This window comes from Eimeria necatrix, genomic scaffold, assembly GCF_000499385.1.
Source record: "Eimeria necatrix Houghton genomic scaffold, Enh_scaff46, whole genome shotgun sequence".
In the NCBI taxonomy this organism is placed as follows: domain Eukaryota; phylum Apicomplexa; class Conoidasida; order Eucoccidiorida; family Eimeriidae; genus Eimeria; species Eimeria necatrix.
Window position 1 is genome coordinate 43,431 of NW_013654345.1, and position 27,894 is coordinate 71,324.

General features: G+C 50.4%; 5 protein-coding genes across 5 annotated transcripts; all 5 read right to left on the reverse strand.

Annotated features, from left to right (window-relative positions):
* Positions 1–1,283: 1,283 nt before the first annotated feature.
* Positions 1,284–2,894, reverse strand: ENH_00056470 (DnaJ domain-containing protein, putative; the record flags this gene model as incomplete). The annotated part of the gene is made up of 1 exon (XM_013581620.1): positions 1,284–2,894. The coding sequence occupies one exon, from the start codon at positions 2,892–2,894 to the stop codon at positions 1,284–1,286; it is 1,611 nt and encodes a 536-aa protein (XP_013437074.1).
* A 1,879-nt stretch (positions 2,895–4,773) lies between these two features.
* Positions 4,774–8,152, reverse strand: ENH_00056480 (KH domain-containing protein, putative; the record flags this gene model as incomplete). Its single annotated transcript, XM_013581621.1, has 2 exons — positions 4,774–5,229; positions 5,474–8,152. 2 exons carry the CDS (start codon positions 8,150–8,152, stop codon positions 4,774–4,776), a joined length of 3,135 nt encoding a protein of 1,044 aa, XP_013437075.1.
* Positions 8,153–9,882: 1,730 nt separating this feature from the next.
* ENH_00056490 (Rhoptry kinase family protein ROP17, putative) lies at positions 9,883–11,886 on the reverse strand (the record flags this gene model as incomplete). Its single annotated transcript, XM_013581622.1, has 1 exon — positions 9,883–11,886. The coding sequence occupies one exon, from the start codon at positions 11,884–11,886 to the stop codon at positions 9,883–9,885; it is 2,004 nt and encodes a 667-aa protein (XP_013437076.1).
* Positions 11,887–13,636: 1,750 nt separating this feature from the next.
* Positions 13,637–16,954, reverse strand: ENH_00056500 (Protein with signal peptide plus 12 transmembrane domain domain protein, possible tranporter, related; the record flags this gene model as incomplete). The annotated part of the gene is made up of 13 exons (XM_013581623.1): positions 13,637–13,706; positions 13,871–13,935; positions 14,168–14,309; positions 14,414–14,496; positions 14,625–14,989; positions 15,104–15,188; positions 15,284–15,372; positions 15,492–15,630; positions 15,773–15,869; positions 15,992–16,072; positions 16,477–16,568; positions 16,685–16,770; positions 16,915–16,954. 13 exons carry the CDS (start codon positions 16,952–16,954, stop codon positions 13,637–13,639), a joined length of 1,434 nt encoding a protein of 477 aa, XP_013437077.1.
* Positions 16,955–21,004: 4,050 nt separating this feature from the next.
* ENH_00056510 (ABC1 family beta-lactamase, putative) lies at positions 21,005–27,778 on the reverse strand (the record flags this gene model as incomplete). Its single annotated transcript, XM_013581624.1, has 14 exons — positions 21,005–21,124; positions 21,304–23,609; positions 23,816–24,003; positions 24,183–24,390; positions 24,598–24,703; positions 24,862–24,996; positions 25,099–25,311; positions 25,527–25,640; positions 25,857–25,984; positions 26,193–26,369; positions 26,539–26,682; positions 26,893–27,043; positions 27,401–27,464; positions 27,708–27,778. 14 exons carry the CDS (start codon positions 27,776–27,778, stop codon positions 21,005–21,007), a joined length of 4,125 nt encoding a protein of 1,374 aa, XP_013437078.1.
* Between the last annotated feature and the right edge of the window lie 116 nt (positions 27,779–27,894).

The following is a 27,894-nucleotide window of genomic DNA, read 5'->3' on the forward strand; positions in this document are numbered from 1 at the left end:
TGCTGCTCGTGCCAATCGGAGCAATTAGGCTGTTTCTGTACTTTCCTCCCTTTAAGCACTCTCCACTCAAACAAGTTAAACAAACTAACTGAAATAATTTTTTTGTGCGTTGTCTCAATAGGTGGTGCGAGAAGGCAGCTCCTCGGAATGCATGGAGATGCTCTCCAGTGGTCACTTCCCACTCCGCTACAACGGGCTGTGTGACCCAAAATAAGGGTTCAGAAACAGAGCCGCTGCACTTCTATTTGATTCTGACTATTGAAAGCGCGTTTATAGCACTTTTGCAGCACTACTACTGAGTCCTAAAACACTAGACTGATGTCGGAGTGGCTGCCGAGGAAAAGCCTAGTTGCCCGTGGCAACAGAATCTAATTTGAGTCCACACCCCATCCCATAGAGGCTGAAATATCCGATAGAGCTGAATACAACTTCGCGGCTGGACCACTACAGGCGACCGAATCCACGTGCTCCTTCACCACGTCCTGCGGGCACTGCCTTGCCTCCACTCTTGGAAAGTTATTTCCCAGGTTCGGTAAAGGCACACACGATTTTCATCTGTGTCATTATTTAACCTCCACTGTGTGCATTCCTCGCTCACACAGCCGATTGCATGTCTATGCACAAACGCGCATTGATGCCGCACCCACACGGGCGTTCCTGTGAGCTCTTCTGCTCAAATCTGTAAAAAGCAAAATCTCTGACTGGGCGACTTCAGTTAGTTCTATTGGTCTGTTAAAAGGTTGTCTTGTCCACCGCCTCACTTTCAAACTAGGCAAAGTAGACAGCAAAACTGGAGTTTGTGACACCCTGCAAGAACCCAAACTCACCACCCTGTCTGTCCAAAACAAAAAACTACGCGTTGCTTGCACCACTGCAAAACTTTGTTCACAAAACTGCGTTTGACAGTATGCCATCTGTGCATCTCAAATCCTCTATTCAATGTCAAGCTGCCTGTACAGTTCCTATTGCTTGTGCATCCCACACTGCCTGTATTTCTGGTGTTTGTGCACCTCAGACTGCTTGGAGACCTCCAGCAGTTTGTGCACCTCCTGGTGCCTCTGCGCATCCCGTTGTGTGTACAACCCAAGCTGTCTGTACATCTTATTAGGGAAGGCAGCTAATAATTCCCACGTGACATCAACTGCCCAGTAGAGGACGAGGCAAAAAGCTGTATTGTTCCGCACCGCAACAAAACTTATTGGCTGAAGACAAAGCATCAAGACAAATACATGAATGCATTGCTTATCTACCGCTCCAAAAAGATGAAAAAACTGAAATAGCCCTTAACTTTCCCCCTTCGTCTGTGCCTGTTCCTGCTGCTTTTTCTTCCTCTGCAATTCGCCGAAGGCTGCCGCCTCTAGCTGTTGCATGCTCATGCTTGCTGCCACCTTGGAGCCTCCCAACCACTCCCAACCTTCCTCTTTTTCTGCTTCCGCTTGCTGCTGCTCAGCTGCTGCTAGACCCCTTGCGCCGCAGCTCTTCACGTACTCCAAAATGCGAGCAGCTGCGGCGCTAGTGGGCCGACAACCCAAGGTTCCGTCCAGGCCAAAGGCAGTAGCAGCATGCCTGGCTTCTGCATCATTGAGAGTGCTATCAGTGCTACTGCTGCTGCTGCGTAGTGGCACACTACAGTTGCTTTTAGTCAGTGAAGCAGGAGCCGGAGTGCTGAGCGGAATGTCTGCAGTAGCAGCAGCAGCAGCTTGCTCAGCTGCCAGAGCAGCAGCAAAGGCACCTGCTGCTTCTTCAGTCTCTCTTGCGATACCGAGCACCACTTCTTCATCCAATTCATCTGCATTTGCATCCTCTGCGGGCTTCGATGCTGTAGGCGCACCTCCATTTGCCTCATTTTGCTGCTGCTGATCAGAGGTGCCAGCAACGTTTCTGATTCTCAGAAATAGCTTTTCAAAGCCTTTGGACTTATCCGCAAGCTTGACAGTAGGTCGGTCTTTCCGTTCGCGTTTTTCTTTGGACTGTCGCTGCCGCTGCAGGAGCAGCGCCGCCTCAATTGCTCGTTCTCGGGAAGAGAAGGAGACGCAGGCGAGGCCTTTGGCCTTTGTAAAAAGGCACAGATCGACAGCGCCATGCTCGTAGAGCTCGGCACATAAGGAAGCAGGGGTTGGGGAGTATGCGTCAACTGCGGCAGCTGCTGCTGTGCCGCCGCTGTTATTCGCTCCGGGCGCCGTATCTGACGCCAAAGCTGGCTCTGGCGGCCATGACAACAAAACAGATCTTTTTAAAATGTCATCTGTAAATTCCTCTGCCTGTACAGTTTCCCCTGAATTCGGGGAATACGCTGCGCTGCTCTGATGCTGCTGCCGCTGCAACAATAGTCGTGCAGAATGGTCTTTAAAAAGGTCACGTCTAGCCTGACTATCCGCTTCGCGTCTCTGCCTTAGAAGAGCCTCATTACGCTCTCTGATTTCTCTTAACTTCTCCTCTTCAGTGTTGACTTTGGGGCCCCTGCGGGCTTCCGCCTCCCTACGCTCCAACTCCGCCTTGAATCGTTGTCGCTCTCTGTCCTTCTCTGTCCACCGCAGCTGCTGCTGCTCCCGTTGATCCCGCAAAGCAAGCAACGACCGAAGGTGCCGATGATATCCTTCTCGCTGCTCGCGGCTAGAGAGATAGGCGAAAGCCAAGTTCACAATTAAGAAGGCAGCAGCAGCCTCAGCCTCCCTCCCTTTGTTCTTGTCTGGATGCGCTCTAAGGGCAGCCCGGCGATACGCTGTGCCGATGGCTTTTAGAGAAAGAGCCTCGCGGGACTCTACAGAAGATAAGTCTGCTGCTGCTTCTTGCACAGTGACAGGGTTCCCGTGCTCAGGCAAACAGAGCCCCAGTACGGTGTACGGGCATTGACCCTTTAGGCCAGCTGGAAGCGACCACTGAGACCCCTCCATTTTTATTATCGCTATACTAGGAAGATCTCGCAACAAGACGCTGCAATGGAACGAAATGCAAACGATGAGGGCTTGGGGGCCCTCGCGGGCCGAAATCAGTATTTAATTTCCACTAGCATGTACTGAGGGACAAACAACAACGCGTGGTACCTTAATTGGATGATAAAAGACGTTTAAATGCGTCTTCTCTCTCTGGTTGCACTGTGCGATTCGTTAATGCTGGGGCTTCCTGTGGTGCCAGGGGCCCCCTGTGAATAAAGAACCATTGAGAAATACGAAATTAGGCATTACGACGAATTTCTTTGGGAAAGTTTGATATTTTTTCGAACTTATTTTTTTCACAGCATTGGTGATTACCTTGAAAATGATGGAAACTCCCTCTTGCCTGATACGACCTAAACAATGGTGACGAAGGCAAGAAGGTACTCGAGCTTCTTCGGTCTAGGACTAACACATTTTGTCAATATTGTAATAACTTTGCCCACATGACATCTTCTACTCGCTATCCAATGGATTTTCTGGCAGCCTAACACAACTATGGTGACTCCAGGGCGGGGATAGCCCTTTCGAAGATGCTGTGTGGTCCGTTGGACCCAAAGAGTGTAATTCATCCCTCTACATAAGACGCCTGATCCATATGAAACAGCGAGCGCCAGGCCTGATACAGGTGACTTGTAGACTCCCTGCAAGCATGGAGGGCTGGGCAGTTCCGTTTCGGCGGAAATGGAACTGCCGCTCCTCTCTGAGCTACTGAGGTAGAAGATGCCGCAATACAGACTCAACATAAGCAGACTGGACCTCATTAACTAGACATGCGTCCGCTGGTCGTAAGCTACGTCAACAAGCAAACGCTTATTACATTGGTGGTGCTGTACAGCTAATTTTATTAACAGCTGAACTATGTTAGATGGCGTTTCTGTGAAGTAACGTGGCGGCCACAAAGCGTGACATAGCCACCAACGCGCTTCTGTCCCTTGCCTTTAAGGGCTCCACCTATTACGGATTAAAGCTGACCGAACGTTAACAGGTGTCTTGAGACGCCGGCTAGCAGCGTGGCAAATGTCAACACCCTCAAAGTTACAACGTACCTTTTAATTCGATTAGTGACACTTTGAATGCGGTAGAGAGATTCTCACGGCCCCTCTGCACTGCCTCCCAAAGCCATGGCAGACATTTACAGGAACCAGCCAGGAGAAAGGCCCACTACCTTGCGCTCAATGAAGCAGCACGGAGTAGCATACAGCCAATTTAGGTCCTAAAGCACCGCTTCCCTCTGAATCATTCTTCTATTAAGAAGCATGTGTAGCTTGCTTTTTTGCCTAGGTGGCAAGAATACATAACTGCGGTTCCCGCCTGCAAAATAGTAATTTTGCGACCAGCAGTGCTCACTAGCAGGAAATAACCATGTTAAATATAGTTATATACTTGAAGCTGCGGAAAACATCCACAAAACCTTTGCTCTATTTTCGATTCTCAACCATCCCATACTAACATTTCGCTTCCTTTAGCTGGAAATCAATAAACCTAACGACGAAATGGGACAAAAACACGACAAAGAGAAGCAACCCTGGTTGGTATGGTCTATGCCAAGCTGCACAACGAATGTGCTATCAGTGAAACAGCACGCAGAAAGCTAAACTAGGCAGGCCATTCCCGCAAGCAATGCTCCTACTTTCCTCCTCTGTAGAGCCTGCACATGATCCTTGCTCTGCCTTTCACAAAGCCAAGAAAAATGCAAGACGTCAAAGTCTTAAACAAACCGTCAAACTGCCCGGAGTCTCGCGTGTATGGAGCCCTAATGCTGCTGTCAATGCTGCTGTTGGCTTCTTACAGTCATGCTGCTAACCGCACAGCTCTGTATTCCAAATCACAAAGCCACTTAAAATGCCTCGTTCATAAGCCCCTCTAGTAGTGGATCCCCGTCATCTTCGTCCATACCGTTTTGTGCAGAGGCTGCAGTAGCAGCAGGAGTAGCGGGCCCAGCAGTAGGCACCGGTTGGCCCGCTGGTGGGGCACCAACCGGAGGTGGCGGTACTCCTCCGCTGCTGCTGTACACCTCAACGTGTCCCGCGAGACGCTGTTGCTCATAATTTTCAATCTCCCGCTGCTGCTGCTCCCACTCCTCAGCCTGACGCGGTGGCGAGGGCACGCGGACCCTTGGGTCCCCCCCGAGCGCCTGGGCTGCCCTCTGTGCCAATGCGAAGCTCTTAGATGCCTCTGCTGTCACAGGGTTGTTGTTGGAGGCCGTTACAAACGACACTGGCGCATCGTAGTTGGGAGCAAATCCGTGTTTGTGCTGCCCCATAGGACCCAGAGGGGCCTGAGCAGCTGTTGCCTGAAGAGAGAGAACGAAAGGAACAGAGAACAGAAAATGCAGCAAACCGCAGTGCGCAGAACTCGTCCTTCCACGTCCCATATAGAGTCGTACTTGCTACAGACATGTACCACACTGCACCCCAGCAGCCACTGCGGACACTACGTGAATAAGCATTAAAAAATGAACTAGGCACACCCAAGGAGACAGAAAGCAAAATGCTATGTAACGTGGCAACGAAACATTTGGGGGAGATATGCCGTACTTGCTTCATCCCTTCAAGGCGCCTCACGGCCACCTCCGTCGCTCCTCCTCCCACTTTATTCGTTACTGACAGCACCCCCTCCAAGACGGCGCCGACTATATTCGAATCTAGCTGCGCATTTTGCTGCTGCGTCTCCTGTTGCTGCTCTAAATAGTCATACTGCAACTCCAGCATGAGCACCAGGCTGGGATCGGTCTGCGCGATGGTGCTAATTGCAACCACCGCTTGGTGCACTCCCTGGGCCATCCCATGTACGGCAATGATACGTTCAGGGCAAGGGCTCGAATTCCTGTCGACAGTGATGCGGGTGAGCGTGGCTTCGCGTATCTCTCTTACGCGAGTGCCTCCTGGCCCTATAACTGTCGGGCAGACGCTTGTTGGCACAACAAGTTTGGCGTACATTTGGTCGTATGGAAGGTTGGGGTGAACCTCCTTGCAGCGCTCCAGTAAGGCAATAATTCCCGTGCTTATGGACTCAGTGGACCCGGACATAAGCAGAATGCGGTCTGTCGACTCGGGGAACTTGTTTTTTGAGGACAACACATGCATGCTGCAACCACATTCCTCCGCGACTCTGGTAATCGTCGCGCTCTCTTTGCCTATCAAGGAGTTTGCAAGTGCGGGGTCGATCAGCAGCTTCACGTGGAATGGACCCGGCAGCGACACCGGCCGTTCGTCTTCTAAGGGATCCTCCTTCAGAGCCTCCATATTCATACCCTCCTGCAAAACACCGGTCTCTGCCCATGCCGGCATCTTGAGCTTGTATCCGTGGCCGTACGTCTGGTGTACAGACAACGATTGGTTCGGGTCCGCGTGAATGTATGGCAGCATAGCTTTTACGGCAATTGTGACTTGCTCAAGGGGCCCCAGGATAGATATAATGCGTTCGTGTGGGTTAGAAGGCACCAACTGGGCGGCGTGATGGGACGGCGTCTGCTGGTCTCTGTTTGATATCTGAATTCGTGTTCCTGTAAAGCTTGCCAGCTGGCGAATGCGTTGGCCACCCGGCCCGCAGATGAGAGCGCAGCAGGTGCTCATGGCGCACATTCGCCACACCATGAAGTTGGCATGGCCAACCATAAGACAAGCAGCATACACCTTCTCGAGAACCGCCAGCAGCGCGCGGTCGGCGTCCTGTGGCTGCCCGCTAATAATCACTATGCGCTCTGTGCAGGGAGGGGGCTCTGGGGGGGCGACCTTGACCTGCACAGCGTACTCCGCTTCGAATTGATTGATGATGTTCCCGTTGGAGCCAAGGAGCTGCGCAGCTATCAGATCGCTCACCAGCACCTTGTGGTACGCCGGGCCCTGCATCAAAACTGTGCGGGTGTCGCGCATGTACTGCAAGTTGCTGATGCGGGCCAGCTCATCCTGAGCTTGACTGATCAGTGCCGCCTTTGCCGAGTCCGACAAATTAGGCACGTTGGGCGCCACGCTAGCCACCCCCGCCTTCACTGGCTCCTTCTCGGGCGGGATCAAGATACTGGCGAGGGCCTGCATAGTAGATTCATCAAGATCCTCCCCCAATGGATCCTCCACCGGCTCCTCCTCCACAGGATCGGCCTTGGGCATACAGCTGTCATACTTGAGGTTACAGTAGTCCCTCAGGTTCTCCTGCTTTTGCAGCAGCGTCGCTACTGTGCACGCCGCATCCTGCACCTCCGGCAAACCACCTTCCAAGGTCAGCAGGCGCTCGCGCCCCCCTTGTTTCTTCATGTCTCTCCTGTCGCTGATGCTCAGTTTGGCCTTGCCTACTTTGCGCAGCTTGCGCAGGGGTTGATCTGCGCCTTCGGGTGTGTCCAGGCAGACTTCATGGGGGGCTATAAACGTAACCGTGCAGCTCCGCGGGCTGTCCCGGTGTTTCCCTGGCTCTGATATCGTCTGCAGAGCCTGTCTCAACATCTTGTGGAGTGCCTCCAGAGGTCCTTGCAGCAACAGCATGCGCCTATTGGTCTCAGGGAAGAACACATCCTTCGTTGAGAGGCGGCTCTTGCAGGCGTGGCTCTTCGCCATATTCGAGAGACCCCGGTTATCCACCCCTAACAAGATCGATACGTCGCGCTGCTGAGGCAGCAGCTTCACATAGCAGGGGCCTTCAAGGTCGGGGGGAAACGGATCCCCGAGGCTATTCTTGGTGGGATCAGTGGTGTTCACCACAGCCGGGGGCTGATAAGAGGGGCTCCTGTCCTTTCTGCGTTTCTTGTCGGCGCTGCGGCTCCGACTGCGGTGCCGCTTTGGCTCCTCCTCCGCCTTGTGTGAGTGGGAGCGCTTGTGGCTCTTTGTGTCTTTAGAGTGACTTTTACTCTCGTGGTGAGTCGCATCTGTCTCAGTTTTGTGCTTGCTGCTCGTGTGTTTCTGATCATCCTTGCTCCTCTTGTGGCTGGAGCTGTGGCCGTGACTGCTGCTGCTACTGCTGCTGCCGCTGCTTTGCCCCTGGCTACTGTGGCCGCTTTTGGGCCTTCCAGAGATACTGTCGCGCTCGGCATGTCCTCCCTTGCTGCTGCTCTTTGTGGACCTGCTAACCGTACTGCTGGTTGTGTGGCTGCTGGGCTTGTGGTGTTTCTTGGAGCTGCTGCTGCTACTACTGCTGTTGCTACTAGAGTGCTTGTCTTTGGAATGAGACCCGCTGGGTCGGTGACCTCTGCCGTCCGACAAAGCGACCTCCCCAGAACCCGTCATTGTCGCAGCAGCCGGAACTCAACAACGAGCAGGGACACGGAGACAAGAAGTTTGAGTATTCCCAGACAATTTGTGATTCGGCGTTGCTACTGAGCGATAATCCTTCCAGCTGCTTCAAAACTTTACCTGCCGTACGTGCACTCCGTCAATCGAACTAAACGAGTGTAGTACCTTGAGGACCTGTAGGTGATGCTTGCCCCAGCTGCTTATCACTCACGCCCAGGAAAACCAGCACAACGACGCTGCAGCCGGAGCCCCCTAGGGGGTATCCCCATCATGTCTTCCCCACGCTTCCTGGCAGAGCCCCTCCCTTCTATAAAATCGATACTCAAAAGTCGGTCAGGCCCGGCTTCCACTGACTTGCTGCGTCTAATTGTCGCTGCACTGCGCGGTGGCGGTGGCAAGTCGATGCGCCTGACCTGGCAGCTGCAGTTTGGAAACTGAATGCACAATGAAGCCGACGACGGAAATTACGTCAAAAAAGTTGTCATTCAAGGGAACTCTGGTGGCTGGCACGTCCCGGTGCCCGTGGGGATGAGAAGCTCGGGCTCGCCCTACAAAATAGAGGCTGAAGACGCGCTTAAAACAGAGCCTGAACTTGATGATACCTCAACCCAAACAAGAACAGTGCACCACAGCTTAGTTTTAAAGTAGGAAGCTATCTATTGTCACAACATTCCCCCTTTCGAGCAGCGTGAAGCCTCCGTCAACTCTGGAGCTTCCACTGCCTCCGCATGCTGCCGAGCCCTGGCGAGCCGATGCTTCATGTCTGCGATTGCAGAGTAATTTATTGATCAAATCGACTTTTGCTCGTCTGAAAATGCATTCGCTGGGACAATTTTGTGTTGTGCTTGTGCTGTTCCACTCCTGCCTTCCCATAAGTGACCGAGGGAGCCAACAAACCGAGGAACTCAAAACAGAACAGCTGAATGCGTGAGTCTAGAAATTGCTGTTATTTGTTGTTCTTTCTGCCGTGACTAAAGCCCCAGCCTAAGCAGAGATGGCGGTGCACCTGAACCGACATAAATGTTCACTGCAATCTGCGTGTCACGAGATATCTTGGTGATACGTGCACAGAAGCCCAAAACAGGGTGAAGTACACGTTTTAGTGGGCAGGTATAGCTCACTTTCTTTATTTTCATGCCACATGGCTAACTGGTTTCTGACAGGCACATGAACAGCGATAACAAAATTCGTCTGCGGGATATCTGTGCAAGGAATGGAAGTATGGACTTTCAGTGTGATAGCGTCTTCTTTTGACAGTGAATCTATGAAAGAGCAGACCTGAAGCAGCTCTGTCAGTACACAATCTGCTAAAAATACTGGGGAATCTTCGGAGGAGACAAGAAGTAGTAGAAAATTAGTTTGCCAAATAGGAAAGCAATTGTCTGGAGAATAGCAGCGATCTATCCGACAAAACTGCAACGTAGCTACTTCAGTCCGCCCAAACTTCACTGCGCTCCAGTATTTCTATATTGAAAAAACAGGATTCAAAGCACGTAGTTTACATGCTTTCTTATAAGAAGCTGAAGATTCAATTAGATTGGGGCCCTTCCGAGCTAGTGCCGCAAACCTAAAACTCGCTTAAGACTGAGCAGTACAATTAGTTTTCAGATTTATAAAACAATTAAAGGAGGCAAGCGCTGCGACACATAAATACAGATGACCCGACAGGCGAGCCTGCAGGAGTACCCACGCTGCGTGTAGCGTTTTGAGAGCGTGGGGACAAGCTAAACTGGGTTAGTTTCAGAAGAGTGTACCTCTGGTACCTCTCGGCGCTCACCCCATAGGGCGTCTGTACTGTGCGCAGATGCGGCGAAGTACTTCTCGTCATTTAGTGGCCTCAGATTTCTTAAGTAGCTTCCGACAAGTCCGAATCCAGTGTTTTCTGTCTTGGCAGTGTTTGGGTCCTGTTGCTCGAAGCTTTGGCCAGCTTCCACCATCTTCGGTGTCACAAACACGTAACTGGAAGTAAGACTGGGCCCTCCTGTATCAGTTGAAACAGTTGACGGTGCCGAAGCTTTTGCAGGAAACCTTGAGTTGATGAGTGGTTTTAATGCTTCTCCTTCAGATTTTTGCTGCATTACTGGGTGTGATGCAACTGCTTGAGCCGGCGTTAGGCGCTCCTTAGGGTTGATTTTCATGAACTTGGTTATTAAGTCGAGCACCATTGGTGGCATCTTATCCGTGCATTCTTGGTCGAATAGCAGAGCATCTTGGGGGGATTTATACAGTGACATGAGCCTGTCACTGGGAGGCAGTGAGCGGAACTCCTTGGAAAGTGGCAGATTAAGGCACCAAAGGGAGTAGATTGTCATTCCTAGTGGCCACGAGTCCATGGTATATTCAGCCGGTGCCTCTTCATTGATATTGGCAATAATCTCAGCCAACTCCGGGGCTGCGAAGGCGATGGTATACAATACGGGCATCACCGGCGATCCCACACGCTTTGCACCATCAAGATCGGCCGCCATGACACTGCCGTTCTCGGTGAGAAGAAAATTTTGGGGCTTGATATCGAAATGCACCAGTTGGAGGCTGTGCAAGTCGTTGACAGCTGTAACAACCTGCTGCGTTAGAATCATCAGCACTTCGCGGTCTGCGGGGCGATTGTTGAACAGCGAAGCAGAGAGATAGACCAAGTCCATGCGGAGTCGTGGATACAGGACAATCGCATTCAAGATCTGCTTTTTGTTGGGAAAGTCTAGCACAGCTGGAGCATTACGCTTTGATATGACACAAAGAGGAAGCGAAAGATGCAGAGTGTGGAGGGCTGTAGCAGCATCCATGTTTGGGGGTAGATAATTCAATATTTTAAGCTGGTCTTTCGCGATGTCCATTGTGTGTTTTTCGCTTTGCTGAATGGCATAGATTTTGCCGGCGTACTGAGCACCATGCCTGCTGGTAAGGGAGAACACGTACCCAAAGTTGCCAGCTCCGAGCAGGGCACCACGCCTAAGAACTATGCTCTGGTTGTAGCCCACACAGTCAAAGGTTATGTCTTGATCTCTAGGAAAATGCGCATTGAGCCCTTCCTCTACTGCCAACAGTCTCCTGTCCGTCTTTGGAAGCGGCAGCCGGGAAATGGCCTTCGCCACTATAGGCGAACCGTGGCCTCCAATCAGATTGTCTTTCAGTTCCAACTTGCAAGACATTTTGGGCCTGAATAAGAGCTTCCTGATTTCCCCAGTAGCTCTCAGCGCGGCTGCGCCCAAGGACGCGAAAGGTCGTCCAATGGCCTTAAAAATTGAAATGGGACTGCTTGTGCCCTTTCCCGATTCTCCGCTTTTGCGAGAATTTGAGCGAGAGCCTCCTTTCTTACGTGATCCAGGTGGGGAAGCACTGAGAAGAGCAAATGAAGCGTTGGCTCTCTCCCCGAGTTTCATATCTGGAGTCCTTGTAGAACGCCAGAGCTCGTAGTCGTTGATGTCATACGAGTTTTCTTCAATGTTTGCAAGCCCATGTAGTGGAGAGTTGTAGTTGCCGGCCTGCTCTTGCAGGGAGTATGGACGGTTTTTCCAATCATTGTGGCGTGACCGTCGGCTGTGATGCAGTAGAGGCGTGTCGTTTCCTTTTTGCTGAGCAAAGCTCAAGCCTTCGTAGGCATGGCCAAGTACTTGGGAAGTGTAGCCATTCAAGGGGTTCTCCGAACTTGAAGGGGCCCGGTGACACTCGACCGTAACACCGGCGACGGTGGCCGCAAGGACGACCGTGCGAGCAAAGCACACATTCATGGTGATTTAGTCGATATTTAAGAGCAAAACATTAATGTTCACCGGTTGAAATGAAGCCCTTAATATATGTGCTCGTGTTGTGAATCCAGGCGGCTGGCTCATGTCATTAGGCTGGTGCCGATGGAGCGCGAACAGCCATCCAGTTGCCTGCTGGAGACACGACGGCACATCGCGTGGTAAAGGCTGTTCTAGCCATTCACCCCAAATGAAAATAATAAAAATGCTAATAACATAGTGAGTGTCTTTTTCAGTTTTCTTTCATGAAGTAAGGGTTCACAAAATATGAGTTAACTTGGTGCACTGAGCTCTTTCGGCAGCGGTTTGGTCTCGAAGTTTCGAGCAGACGGCGGAAACTGAATAATGTCGCATCACTTTTTTGCTCCTAACAGGTGGACGTCCACATTGAAATGTAAATGCCGCTTATTACGTGCCAAATGGGCTGGATAATCCCACGTTTTTTACATGTCGGTCCCTTCGGCGTACGCCGATGGTCCCAGAGGCTTGACAGCCAGAACACCTGCGCAGTATGCTCGCCCTTCATGAAAGCAAAGCTACTGCTACAAGAAGCCTTTTTCACAGTTAAAATTGCCAAAATACACTAAGAATTTCAGATAACATGGGGAATAAAATGGCACATTTCTGCGCAGTCAGTGCCGGCGGTGTAGGTGACCCTCAGCAAAGGAACACGGTAACCATGTAGCTGCTTACAACGGACTATCGTTTTCTCAAGTCGTAGGTAGCATCAAACAGCTGTTCCTATCAATAAGGAATGGTCATTCTCGTGAACGACTGCTTCCACCTATTGAAGTTCTTGCGGAGCACCGCTCGAGCAGGGGCAATGTGCACCAAAAGCAAAACAGGGCACTGGACACTTCGAATAAGCAAACCACCAAAACTTGGAGCCATTAAGGCATCAGGAACAGCAGCTCCTCGCTACCACCCGTAAGTTAGATGCGTGCTAGTATCCCAGCAAACGTGCTCACGGATGCACACATGCACTTAGTGCCTTCCCCTCCTTTCCTGAGAACTCCCTTTAATGAGCATAACTGGCTCACGAACATGTACACGAAACTACAATTGAACTACTTCATCGAAGTTCTCACGCACCACAACGAACATTCAGTTCTTCTGCACTATGCACTAAACCGGCCCCATTATCCTTAAACTATACGGAATTTGGGAGAGTCACATCCAACCACACATTTGTTAAACAATTAAAACAGAGTCCTCGCTTGGCGGTCCGCTGTACGCGAAAAAGCAGATAGCCGTAGCTCAACTTCGCCTCGTACAACGGACAAGCATCAGCACGTCGTTTGTCCACGTCTACGGGAAGCAGATTTCAATACCCCCTACAAGATCAAGATCAGTGACAACTCCAGTTTGGGCAGAGACAGCCCACACTATACAATGGATGCACCCTACGCCCTACACAGCTGACCAGCTAAGGCGCATTGCTTCACCGAAGCAGAAGTAAAACTTCTTGGCAAGACTTTCAATAGCCGAAACGTGCTGTGCTGCAAATAGGAAGTGCACTTTTTTGTTTGATTCCGTTCTTTTGAAGTGAAGCCACCCTCAAGTGATGAGGCTCCTCTCGAACTCTCACTGAACGGCTATGTAGAAGTATTCGCGTTTCTGGGCGCTCCATCTAGCAGTTTTCATGTTTCTGATCTGTCCAAGAGTTAATAAAAAGGACTGTAAGCCGCGTCTTAATGCGACTCGCAAAACTTTTGCCGAGGAGAGGTGACAAGCGTTAGGTCATCACCAGCTTATACGGATTGGGCAGAGCTTCAGTTGGATGGAAGGCCAGGGCCAAACCCGCACTGCGGACAGCAACAAGATTATGTGTTTCTACTGTTCGTAACTTGGCATAATCAGGGCGCAAAAATCCCAGCAAATCTAAATGCTGCCCCTGCTAGAGCTGAGAAGGCTGGCTGCCTTCTATCTATTTTTAGTGAAGGAATGACCGACAGAGCTCCAAGCTCACCATAGGACATGGCACCCAGCCAAAGTCATGCACAGCGTCACTCCGTCTGCAAGCTCTAGCACGACCTGCAACAAGAGCAGCAATGCGGCGCCACTGGAATTTAGAAAAGTAGGCAGAACAGGGAGTAGCTGCGCTTTCAAGCAAAGCATCGAACCGTGAGGTGTATACCAGCGCACAAACACTGACTGAAGTATGCTTTAGACTTCTACGTATGCACTAGTGCAGCCAAAACTATAAAATTTGTGCAATTTGGCCCGGATGAGACACGAAGTGACTGTGTCATGCCTTGGTGAGAACACATATGCACGCGGCGGCGCAAAGCCTTGCCGCAAAGAGCAGCGAAAAGACAGGCCCAAAGTTCTTGTGGCCAAACAAGTCCGAGGTGAGGGATGGCAGCACTGAAAACAGTCCGCCGTGGCATGCGTTAAGTAAGGCAAGCCTGCGGCAAAATTACACACGCACATATCGTGCCCACGGACGAGTTACCGCGAAAGATCTTGCACTCGGCAGTGTTTCGCCCTCCAGATGGCACCTAAAACTCACCACAGCGCGAAATCTCGAGGGGAAGCCATACTGCGGCTCATGAACGTTACCAAGAGCGCCGCCATGCAAAGATTCATAATGATCTGCAGTAATCACAAACGCTAACGTCGAAGCATGACCATGCTTGCCAAAAAGAATAAAGAGACGGAATGCAGCAGCTGCGCTGTACTCCCAACTGCTCCATCAAAATGGAAGTGCAGGTGAAGCTTACGAGAGCGCGCTTATTACCAGCTTTGTTGCCGACATAGCCCCAAACTAGACGCCCCGCTACGCACAAAGCGCCTGCAACTGCGCCAATTGTGCTTAGGTGCAAGTCTGTTACCGACTGCCAGCTTTGGAGACCGTCTGTCAGCGTTGGGGCGACGTTAAGATCCGGCGTATCGACATAGGAGCTAACAGAAGCATGGTGGATGAAGACAAATGGCACAATCTTCCACATGTACGCAGCTACAAGTACAGACTGCCAAGAAAAGAACAGCATCATGAACAACAACCAGAATGACGAAGAGCTGCAAAGGTCCTGGGGTGTCAGCACGAAGGAGGATAGCAGCGAAGCCGCCGTGGCAGGTGAGGGCGCTGCGAACAAGGAAGCGACACAAGAGCACGAGAAATATAAAGCCGGAGAAGGCTCGTTATCTCTGAGTTGCAACCGCCACTTTTGAAAGCAGCACACTTTCAATAAAGACCCACAACGGATCTCTTCAATCAGCTTCCGCCGTTCATGAGAGTCCATTGGCAGCGGCGGTGGGTCAGATAAGAGCGCAGCGCCCAAGGCCTGCATTAGAGAAAACGCCAATAACCAAACGTCAAAAACGTCTCCATGCAGAACAAATCAAGTGCAGTGTTTCTGTCGATAGACTACAGACGCACCTGAAGTGCCAAGCATGCACCTGCCATCAGGAGGAACAGTGCTGGCAGGCGTTGCAGCACAGCTGTGTCGGACACATAGACTTCAGGCACTGCAGCAGCAGCACACAATGTAGCGCGATCGAAGCACAAGTTTTGTATGCATAACAAAAAATGCCACTACACTGCAGTGCCTTTGCAACAATATCGACCTGCTTAGCTTATCTCTTACCTGCCAAGCCATCTTCCGCTCCTCCAGGTGAGACAAAGGAGAGCAACGAGTGTTGCGTATTGCGAAAAAGTAGCAAAGAATGTATTGGGCACAGCAGACAGACGGACAAGCTGCGCCCAAGGAATATCACGCAGCTCACCTACAACGCACAAGCCATATGGCAGACTAGTGCATATGCACTTGGCTAGTACACCGGCGCGCCAAGCTAAAAGCTCATCAGCATACGAAATTCTTAGGGCTCGGTAAAAGCTCCACTATGAACATATATCCTATTTGCGCACTGTGCCTTTTCGATCTGGTTGCCACTCCAGAGCGCAAGTGAGCGGCACAGGGTAGCAGAGGCCGCTCCCAATGGCAGTGACGACGCCAAACGAGAGGCTGCAAGGAACAGGAGCATGCAACATATATTAAGCTCCAGTTTTTTCAGCACTTTGAGTTCTCCTCACGCGAATTGGCAAACAATCGGACCGGAGAACCGAAAATAATGCGCCCTGTCTCACCAGAAAAGGAAGCAACTATGGAGAGTCAACGCGGACATGACAAGACCAATACTCATGACAGATCCACCAAGAAGGGTCGCCCTGCGGTAGCAGAAATCAAAGCAGCGCAAGACTAACATGCTAACGCTTAAACAAAAAATGACACGCAAGACCACAGCTTCACTTGTGGAGCAACTGTTGCACTCAACTATGGACATATTCACAAGATGTAGACCAAAAAGAGCTGAAAAATATACACAATACTTGTGCAAATATGGTGCCTCCGCAATAATGCTGCACGAAGAGACGAGCACTCCAAGAAGACACCGTCAACCATTGATGCTCGGAAGCAGTCAGGGAAAGGCAGCGTTCAACAAACCGTGCAGTATACAGACTGTCTCCCAACGGGTACACGCATGCATCTACTTTGGGGACAAACGAAGGCTACGCGGAACAGCAGCTGCGCAGCAACAAAGCTCCGCAGTGCTCTGTTTCTCCCGGCTCACTTAGTGGGTCCTAGGGCTCTGTGAAGCCTTCCGCCAAAGAACCCTGCTATGCCCTGGACCAGCACCGCGGAGACATACAACACAAGCCCATCCTGTAAAAGACATGTGGGCAACACACGCATGGTAGAGCCAGTAAGACAAAAACCCGTAGGTAGAGCTCAAGCTAATGACGACCTTCTACTCTGAACCAAACTGAACCAAGACGTACGTGGTAGCGGATGGTAGTAGATGGCTGTAGTAGTCGCATATACGCAATAATTGAAGGCGCTATATTGCCGAAGGCGTGTAGACTTCCTGAAATGATGCGAAAGTGATATGAATAAACACCGAATCCCCCCATTTGTCTTTCTTGACTGACAGTTGCACACACGACGCGTATCCCCCATTGACACTTCGTAGGAACACTGGAATCCGTAATTCATGAATGTATTTCCTTACCAAGAGTCAGGTGGATAAGAAAGGCTCCTACTAAGGCCATGTGAGCGCGATACTTGGACGCGCCCACTGTTGCCTGTATCAACTCATATTGCAGCAAACTCAGAAAATGGAGCAATGCGAGTGACAAACTGAACTGCGATTTTGCGTGTGCAAACGATGATTAGAGAGCTGATGCCGCGCTTGACTTGCCTTTGGACATGGTGTACCGACGCCCTCGCCATACATTTTAGGTCTCGACTGTTTTTCACCTGCCCAGGCAAATACGAAGCACGATATCCAGACTCCAAGAGCTGTAATTGAGAACTTTCGCGACCCCTCCACTACACAGAGAACGTCATGTCCTTCTGGCGTGGCTCATGACCCGACTTCACCAGGCCTCTTCTTGTGCGTCTTGCTGTTGGGATGCAAAACGTGGCAATTTTACTAAATACCACCACCCTTAAAGAACGGTATATCTTCCGAATCAACGATAAGTGACGCTCGTGGTGGCGCCGACAATCGCTGAAGGCATCGTCAGGTGTGGCGGGTGGAGAAGCTAAACCTTTCACGTTGTTTCGCGGACACACACAACAGCTGTGTACATACACGCATTAAATCAGAAAGACATGAGCAATGAGAATATTTTGGAGAGCTTTGATCAGGTCCTCCCCACTGTAGGAGATCGAGGCGAATTGTGGATGCGAGATGCTTAGTCTGTAAGGGCTCCAGCTACAGTGAGCCTAAAATTGATGAGAAAATGCTTAGCAAAGTATCAAAAGGGCATTACGAATACGTTTAGGTGGAGTTTTCGCAGTTTCATAGCGGTATTTCCGTCTACTCCTAGCGAGGCTCCAACACAAGGATTGGGGCTGGGCATTCCAGTATGCAGAATGCAGCGGCAAAACTGAAAACAGTAATTCAAAAATATTTATGTTGGGGCTTCATGGCTACTGTATTTTTTCATGTGTTTCATTTGGTAGTCTGTAGTAATGTCGCGGTTAATGCGGACTCGGCTACGACGATATGTACTGACTCTGTAACCATTCAGTTCAGCACAAGTAGACGCTGCTTCCGGATTTTTTAGCCGTATTTAATTATTTGCACGCAGTCTGCTTGAGAGCCATATAGGCTATTCACGGAACGAGGAAGAACGACTGGACATGCGAAGCTTGCAACGGCCCTCGACCTGAAACTTCAAGTACCGTGGAAGCAAGCAGAAAGCGCTCAATTCGCAGTACTTTGAGGTCTTGGGTTGTAAAAGAGCATTTTAAGCTTTTGTCGGTGTGTGGCTCATAGAACCCCTAGAGGTATACCTATTGCTACGCGCTGAAGGAGGACGTTGCCGTGGGCAAGATAACATTTTTAAAACACCTAAGCTATCAAGATTCCGACGGCACATGATCACACATCTACTTTTGGTCCTTCGCTCCGCCAAGTGCCGATGGGAAAAAGTACCTTGAAAGGAGACCCCAGTAATTAGTCTCCCCGTAGACAGCTGCTGCATATGTGTCGACACTGAGAGTGACTCTGTCGCAACCACACACTCTGTGCCGCTGCTGTATAGGGCGTGGTGGACAGGCTAATGTTTTTTGGGTGCTTTCAGACATCGGATTTTCCTTTATCAAGGTGTTTTGCTCTAGAGCTGTTTAAGGTCATCGAACACGGTAGTTGGAAGTGCAACAAAGGTAGCCGGCCAGAGGAAAATATGTACAAGAGAAGCCACGATTGACGTTCTACAAGTTGACGCTACTCTGGGATTTTGCGAAGTGCCCCATTCTCTAAGAAAATGCTAGCTCGCAACTGCCACACACTTCGAGACTTCGGGAGGCGTGATTTGATTGAGCGATATGCATCTCCGCTCCCAGTCTGCCCCGGACATGGTTGCTTAACGAGTATCCAGTAAAAATCATCCAGATAAAAAGCCACCAAGGTGAACAACAAAAAGCCAATTCAAGGAGCCACAGAGGCTGTGGCTTCTTGCATTGGTTTTTGGCGAAGCAACCACCTGCTCGCACCTTCAGTATCCGGGGACGTGGCATATCTGCTAAGCATTCATGTCGCTCAACACATGACCGCCAAGTTGGAACTCTTACGAAGAATTTGCATGCATGTTGGCACAATTTATTGTGTGAAGAGCTCGCGAATGAATGCCGGAGTGTGTTGTGTGGGGTGGTTACGGCGGCGGCTTTTCAAATCAGTGTTGTTGGCCACACCTGTGTGAAGCATTTCCGTGTGCTGGAGCCTTGTGTAGTTTCACTACCGCCCCCCTCCTGCACATACGCCCAAACAAGGGGATCCTATTCCCTCTATATACATAGTCACTGCAGAGAGATTACAGCTCAGTGAGCAGTGGCTGCCAGACGAATGTGTTTTCAGTGTGCCTAGCCGTGGTATGGCAGGACTAGGGATGAGGTGAGGTCGTGAATGCTTTGCGGCGATTTCCTGATGAAAGATATTTTAACGGTCTGGTCCTGGGACGCAGCTGGCTTACACTGCATCAAATAGTCTGGTTTGGTATTTCCAGTCTGACGGCTTCACAGCATCCGTGAATGGCGGATAGTGTGGTCTACCAGTAATGTGCATTAGCAGAACGGCAAAAGGCAGCCAGCCAGATGTTGCCTGACTCAAGACTCGTGCATGCAGACATAGAATTTCAAATGGCTCTTCCGCTGAAGAGTTAATGACTAAGCAAAAAGGATCACAGATTTATCTGTGTCATATTTGTGAGTGGGAACGTTGTGTTGTGTGAGCGCGCCTTGCCTTTACTCATTTGCAGAGACGAGAGCCACCCTCCGATGGCTCTTATTTCTTGCAGCTTGCTCATCAATTTTTTCCGGCGTGCTTGAACCGGACACATTTCGGCCGATAGATACGAATAAACGGGGCCCTGCAGCAAATGAACCAATGCAAACCTTCAAGAGTTATGTCGCATGCAAAGCACGAATGCTTGCCGCTTGCAAAGTGCCCCCATGGGAGGACCATTAGCCGCAGAGTGGAAAGCGTGTCGGGCGAACTGTGTTGAAATGCATATCCCTCTCTCGTGTGTCAAGGAGCAATACTGAGCCGCCTGTGCAGTGATGCAGCGCGGATTGAAGCATAACTCCAAGGTTTGGTACGTCCATCATGCGACTCGCTTGAAGCCTCCTTCTTGTACAGTGCATATACAGAATGATGATCTACCGGTCCAGGAACCGGATACATGCAAGCTTCGTCATTTAGCGCCAATCGCTCATCCAACGAAGAGAGTTTTCATCAATCCGGAAAAGAAGCCATAGTTTCTTAATTATGGCTCCTCTCCCGGATTGGTGAAAATGCTCTCGCCCATGCCTTTCCTGCAGGTGATTCAAAAACGCTCACTTGGTGCTCCATGCTTCTGTCGAGTCTGAAGCTGCTGTGACTCGCCTTGTGTTAGATAGTTGCTCGCTTAAGAATTTGCAAGCATTGCTGTATGACACAGCCATCTAGGCATGAACGAGGAAACGACACTCACTGTGCTGCTGTCTGACTTGCCCTCCTCCCTGCTCTCCCAGTAGTTGAGAAGAGAGGTCACTTTGCAGTGGTATGGCGTGCACACATTTTTGCTGCAATCAGTTAATTTCTGCTGGCTATTACAAGGTGTCAATAAAGCACTGCCTAAGGCACTTTTTTCGAAATTTGACTAGACTCCTAGCTGAATCCTTGAGTGATTTTCTTCGCGAAACTGTGGTAGCTGGCGACACTGGACTGTGTCTACAATAAGTAAATACGACCTCAAATGTGCCTCAGGAGCTTCGCAGTACGCCAGTAAGGATTTCAAGCCACCGTCTTGCTGACTGCACCTGGACAGTAAAAATGGAGCTGTACCAGCTACAAGTGCGTAGACTAGGCCAGGAAATGAAACGCAACAGACCAAGGATTTGACTGTTATATGCTTGCCAAAACACGTTTCTGTAGAAAGCGTTGTTACGGAGGTACCTTACGATGCTTGCTCTGAAGCGCCCTGGCGCCTGACTCGAAGGTCAGTCTCAAACACTCTTATGGCCTGCGCTCATCAGCCAATTGAAACCTTAAGTGGAGTCCCTGACCAATTTGCAGAAGGTTACGCTTCCCCCCAAGTTATTTGGTGGTGCATTTAAGACTGAGAAAGCGGCGGTGTTAAATTCTCCAACAATTCGTCAATGCTAACTTGCGTCTGCCACTTTGGCTGTAAGCCAAAGCACATCAGCAGGAAATCCAAGATGAGCTGCGAGGCCTGTGAAGTGCACAAGAAGACCCAGAACACTAAGCTAGATAACCTCGTAACAACAAAACTGGTGAGGACCACTGAGGCCCCTGTAATGATAAAAGCGACGAGCCGTGGCATCGCACATCACGAAGCAACCAGCATGTTAAACTGAGGATAACTGCTATAATTCAAGTGAGGGCGCTCACCTCCGGTCCGGCCAGAACATCGTTAAGTAGGATGCTGATTGACAAGTTCATTTCGGGGAAACAAAGGGCTACAGAGCCCCCAACATCGCCGTGACCGAAGCCCACCACTCCACGCGGCTTCAGGCCCAATGTTGCTCCCCATGGATGCGACGAGGAGAGGCCCCTGTCGCGAAGAAGTGCTTCCACATCATTCTGAAAAACAGGCCCAGCGTTGGATCCGAAACTAGCAAAAATATTGCTGTCTCGTGATCGCCTGCTTCGCCTAGACACATATTCAGCTGTACTCGGCTTGCGGCTGTGCAGTAAAGTAGCCCCCGCTTGACTGCCTTGACCTAGCCGGATCCCACCCCAGCCAGGCGGAGACAGATACAGACACTCATAGAGCTGGTATCCCAAGCCCCATGTTCTGCTGCCTCCCCCAGTAAGCAGAAGTGCTTCTAGAGTGGGGTCCACAGTGTGCGCAACACGAGCAGCATCAAGAAGAGGCTTGCTGATTATTCTTCCTTCACCTAATGCCGCGTAAAACTTTGCAAGCGCTCTGGCGGTGCAGCGACAATTGGTTGGAGGGATCAACTGATTCACTATGCGAAGGCTATCGTAAATAAGGGGGTCCATGACGTGTGGCTTCGTCTTTATCAGCTCCAATACCGAGACCCGTGGAGCCGAGCCAGGCGCAGCGGGTGTAATGCACGCACTGTCCGAATCAGACTCTGGAGTCTGTAGCCCCTCTGTAAGAGCATCGCTGTGGGACAGAGCACCTTCTTCCTCGGATTTCTGACGCTCATCCTCTGCGTGCCTGGCCGCTCTTGCACGTGAAAACACATCTGGCAAGCTTTCTGCGCTGCGTGTACTAGAAATTTTCACTTCGCGAATTTGCTCAAGAGGCCCTGAGTTGCCCTTCATGTTTCGAAGACGGCAACGTCGTTGCCTCATGGCTGACGCAATGGAGCGCCTTGTGTGACTGTCTTTTGAACTGGGCACGCCGTCTCCCTTCGTAGATTCCAGCCTTCCCTTTGTTTGCTTTAGTCGCTGCAGCACTTCTTCTTGCGTCATGGGACTGAAAGAAATCTTCCTGCGAGCGGATGTCAGCCTCCAAAAGAATGGAGTGTCTGCTGTCACAATCTCAACTTCCTTTGGGAACGCAGAGAGCTGATGAACCTTCTCGGAGTTTTGAGTGCCGTGCGTGAATGTAATGCTGCTGCATTTGCTCCTGTCAGAAGCTGCATCATCTACTTGAAGCATTCGACGAGAAGAGTCCGTTTCACCTATCACTCTACTTTCCAGTGGACGGTTGAAAACTGAGAAGTCACTGTTGTTTTCCGTTCTTTGACGTGCCCTCTCTGAGTCTGACAACGGGCTCCGTAAACTCCGGAGTGAATTGTTGCTGTTATGACGGCTACGTGAATCCTCGTGGTCTTGGACTTCCCTATTGCTACTGCCAGCTTCAGGAGTGTCTACGCGTGAAGTCTGCGAGCCAGGAAGCAAGAATGAAGGGCTCAGTTCAGTGGGAGAGAACTGCTGAGGTCCTCCACTCAAGCAGCTAGGATACGCCAACGGGGAATTCGCAGACTGAAAAGTTCTTGGTAGCCCAGAGTTCGTTGCTGCCGAACCGCTACTTGAGTACACTGTAACGATCCTTTCCGCCAAGGGAGGTTTCTCTTCTCCGGAATGAGAAGACGGATGCAGCTCCAAACTAGAAGTCACATGCAATGCACACTGAGTGCTGGGCACAGTCCTCGAGTTGTCACTGGTTGCCTGCCGCAAACTTGGGCTGCAAGGCGTGCTCGAATTCAACAATGGTGTCGCTTTCTTGTTTTCCAGCAACGCAGATGACGTCGTTTTCTTGCTTTCCAAAAACACGGATGCAGAAATTTGTGATGGCTGGTCAGCAGAGGAAGTCTGTTCTGCCTCCTGAGGCAGCCTCATGAAGATCTCGTCTTCGAGGCCAAGGGGTTCCAGGAGCCGTTCTCGTATGAAAGCATCTATAGAAACTCCCGATACGCATCTCACCAACTCGCTGACAGCCCACCCGTATGTGAGGTAAGCGTATCTTCCGCAGGAACCAGGGGTGCAAGCTGGTGAAGCGTCCTCTACTATGCGTACCATTTCGCTGTAGTCTGCAAGTCGAGATAGTGTAAGATCAGCAGGCAAAGCTCGGTGAAGACCCGCTTGATGCGTCAGAAGCTGCTGCACCGTAATGCCTCGCTTGCCATACCGAATGAACCCATCCCACCAACTTGAAACGGCATCATCAAGCTCCAACTCGCCACTACTCACGAGCTGTAGCAAGGCAGTGCTCAAAATCCCTGCAGTTCACAGCACGACAGGAATGCAAAGGTACGTACGTAAGCTGCGTACAGTTCATAAATCGAAGGCAGCGCAGATGTACATACATAGGCTACGTAAAATGACATGGTACACTTGCGCCACGATGCCCATGAGGTAGGCGCAGCCCTGACAATCCTGATTTACTCGGTTACGTTAACAATGAGACGCATAAGTAAATATTCACCTTTGGTAGTGCAGTAGCCGCAAAATAACGAGTCACGAGTGACCGGACGCGTATCCACAGGTCCCATCTGGCCAATGGCTGCATCAATAATCATCTCTCCTTGAAAACAAACTGCAACTTGGCATCCAAGAACCAGCTTCTGCTCCACAAGGCGTCGCAGCAGCCGATTCAACCGCTGCTGCAACGAACTACACAACGACCGCACAACCGCCTCGCAAACAGCATAATCCCCACCACAAAAAACACCATTGAGCTTGCAACACCCGAGTATGGATGATTTATTTATTCAACAATATAGAGAACCACCCTCACACATGTGTACAAGCTATGGAGCTATATTTACAAGATACAGGATGACGTGCCGTACCACTTGGCAGCTCCCCTGCCTCCCAGAAAATAATTGTATATGAGAGGACTCGGCGGCTGGTAGCGATTAAAGAGGCACTCCTGCGCTCGACGGACCATTATCTCTAGGAATGGAATGTGCACTTGCAGCTGAACACAAAGGCCATGGAGGAGGGACGCGACGCGCACAAAAAAAATGATGTCCTTCGGCCAGTCTTCAAGCGGATTTGCTGAGATTGGCAAACGGAGAGCACATACAACAGCCGTCCTTCGCCAAAATAGCATCTACGCAGTGTGTACGCACGATTTAGCAGCTCTGCCTGCAGGTGCATCTCTAAAGACTCCTAAACGAACAATGAGAGAGCTTCTAGCCTGGGGCATAAAACAAATGTCAAAAGCCCTGCGAGGCATGGAACTGGATTAGGTGCAGCTTTTACCTTCCTGAATCTTTTTTCGATTGATGCCCGCCTTAACGGCTGCCTGCACAGTTTCGCCCGCTGCCTTGTGCAGCTCCTCAGTCTCTTTCTTTTCAACTTCCCCTTGCTGTAAATAATATCACATACGCATATTGAGCAGTGGAGTGACTGCCGCCCTTGCTGCAAAAGAGTTGACGTAGGCACCAAGCAGAGCCATGGTATGCGAAGGTGGACTAGCTCCTGCTATGGCACGGCGAATTGACAGACTAGCAGAAAGCAACTGACCCTGAATGCCACTCTCAGCGCCTCCATGTAAATCTCCGGATCTACCACGGCACCTTTTTTTTCCTTAAACTGGAAACCCATGTGCTCAAAAGCCTCCATCAAGCCCATCACATCCATTGACGCGACAGAATAAACCTGACAGAACCAGTAGCGCCCAGAGTAGATATAAAATACAAATGGAGCTCGCCACCAACACTTTTCAATTTGCCGACGGAAACCTTGGTGGGCAGAGCTCACTAGTTTAGAAAAGGCAGTCTGCCCCTTTGAGTCAAATTCTTTTACAAGCCCCCAGTCCAGAATCACTGGCTTTGCCTCTTTCGTCACAGGGTCAATAGACACCAATATGTTTCCCGGGTGAGGATCTCCGTTAAACAGCCCGTCGATGTGGATTTGGTAGGCGAAGCTGTCACACAGCTTGTACATTAGCTCCCGTCGGTCAACGCCGTACAGCTGGAATGTGTGGCAGCCAACGCATCACATTAAAATGGACACCTAGAAACTACTACGAAGCAAACTACCGTTATCAGCATATACCTTGGTAGCTACATATTTGCGCAGGATTGTCTGCCAATTTAAAAGCTAAGAGATGTGTATACATTTTTTATCTCCATGGAACACTGAGACGCTGCTACGGCTGTGACACAAAGTAAAGCAGTCCAGCTTACATCAAGTTTCGCTGTGTCGGTCACCTTGAAGCCTTCAATGTACTCCATTACCATGACCGACTTTGTCACCAAGTTCGAGTAGCACTTGGGAATGATTACCCCTATGCCCGAGCGCTGAGAAGGACACATGCTGGTACAGTTTCGACAAGTGTAAAGACGATGGCGGCCTAAGCTAACCACAACCGCCAGGAACAAAAGCTCTCGTATACATATCAACTGTTTCAGTACCCGCACTGCATGGCTTGTGCTGCAAAATGCACAAAAATAATAACAAGTTTCTGTGTGGGAGATCGGAGAATGTGGTGTTCGCTTGTGTTTGGAACCGCTCACCTCAGCCGATTCGAATGCCCTTTGCTGATGAGCGTATTCAAACCTAAAGTCAAGTTCTTTGCTGGCAGCCTTCTGCCACTCTTCCAGAATTGGTGCCAAGTTCATTCCTTGCTCGAGCATCCCGAAGGCTGCAACCAATCGAAAGTTCACAAGTTTGGGGTGTCAACGCAGATCGACAGTGGCTGTAGCCGACAGTGGATGTAGCCCACTGCCAACACAAAATGTTTAGGATTTCATGTAACGCAGCCGCTACACACAGGAGAAAGAAGAAGAATGAAAACGCTACGTTCAATTCTTCTGATGGCCACAGCATTTTGCACAAACTTCCGAGCTCACCCCATGACAACTGTTTAAGGTTCGCCATGTCGTGCATTAAAAGTGATTCAACATCGGCGTGTTGGACCTTCACCACTACTGCAGTTCCATCAAGTAGCCAAGCTCGGTGAACCTGCCCAATGCTAGCAGAAGCAAGCGGTTTCTCATCGATCTTCGAGAAAATTAAATTCAAATCGCCTGAATAAATAGCAGACACACTTGCCAGAATGTAAAAGCTCGAAATCTAGGGGACATATTCATGCCGGAACGCAAATGTCCAAGGGGTCGTAGTTTCTCCTGACTCAGTTCACTAATTTTTAGCTCTTCAACGACAGTCATGCTTTCTGCAAAGCCTATCCCCTCTCACCCAGCTCTGTGCGTAGGGTCTTCTCGATAACTTCAAATGGCGTCGTCGGCATCATATCTTGCAGCTTGATGAGGTGGTGAATGTACTGCTGAGGCAGCAGGTCGCTCCTTGTGCTGAGGAACTGTCCAACTTTTACCCACCAGCCTAAGTGAGCAACCCACACAGTCACAGAACACGCGAAGGCATGAGAGAGGATACTACGCAACGGAAAACAACTGTTACACAACTGAAATGATAAACGTCTAGACGTGCAATCCGCTGAGTTTTAAGACGATGCTCGTCACATGTAGTGGATGCTGACAGGCTGCATCGTGGTAGCGGAACAAAGCACACATGCATTGATTTCCCTCGTACCCTTCAGTTCTTTTATGTTGTCCCACACGAGGTTTGCAAAGTGTTCATGACGCTGCTCCCAGTAAGCAGCCTGTTTGTCCTGAGGAAGCGCGCGGCTGCGTGCCTGTGCAACCTTCCATCCCAAATAAACGTTAGACCAACACCACAGCGTCTGAAGCACATTCATAAACCAAGGCAATTTCTGTTGCTGTACCAATACCAGCCATGTACAACTCCTACGTGACGCTATAGGCAGTACCCCCGGGCGCTACAATTCACAGTACCGGCTGGTTGCACCGACAGGGCTATGGAAAGGACCGTAAAAACCCAAATCGACTTTCGAGCTCACTGTCGCCTACTGTAGTGTCACACTACATCTATTGAGGAGCATGGTCTACCAGGGTCGGCACATACCCGCCACTTCCTGTTCCAATTTTCCATCTCGCCAGCAGCGTTGGACCTCAAATGCGGAGGCCTCCACGGTATCCCTGCTATTGTTCCCCACTCTGTTGAGTTACCTGCACTTTACAGATCTATCTACTGCTGACGCTGATGCGGCACCCTGACCGCCAGCATCGCTGGAAACCGACTCGCTGAAAGCAGATGTTGTATGCATTACAGAGCATGTGCAGCGGACTCCAAAACAGGCTTGGAAGTGGAGCAAACTCCGTCTTTTCACTTCATCAGTATACCCACAGGAGGTCGAAGAAGCTAGAAGACGGCTAGTCACAGCTTCCGTCCCCCTGCCTGGATCGAAGCCCCTAAACGGTAAGCAAGCATGAAGTGAAGTAGTCACTTTCGCGGCTTCAGACAGGTTTGTTGGAGAAGCAGCTCACGAGAGGAGGTACTGCAAAAGCTGAAAGCCAGCAATCAACGGTCTGGTCTGTTTGATGGGCGGTCCCCTCATTCCTGAGATTTATGGAAGCGGTATAGAGGAAGCAACGGTGTGGTTTGGATATCTGTTTCCATGAATGCTTAATTTTGCGGTTATCTGGAACAGTTAGTCTTGAATGGGTGAAGAGA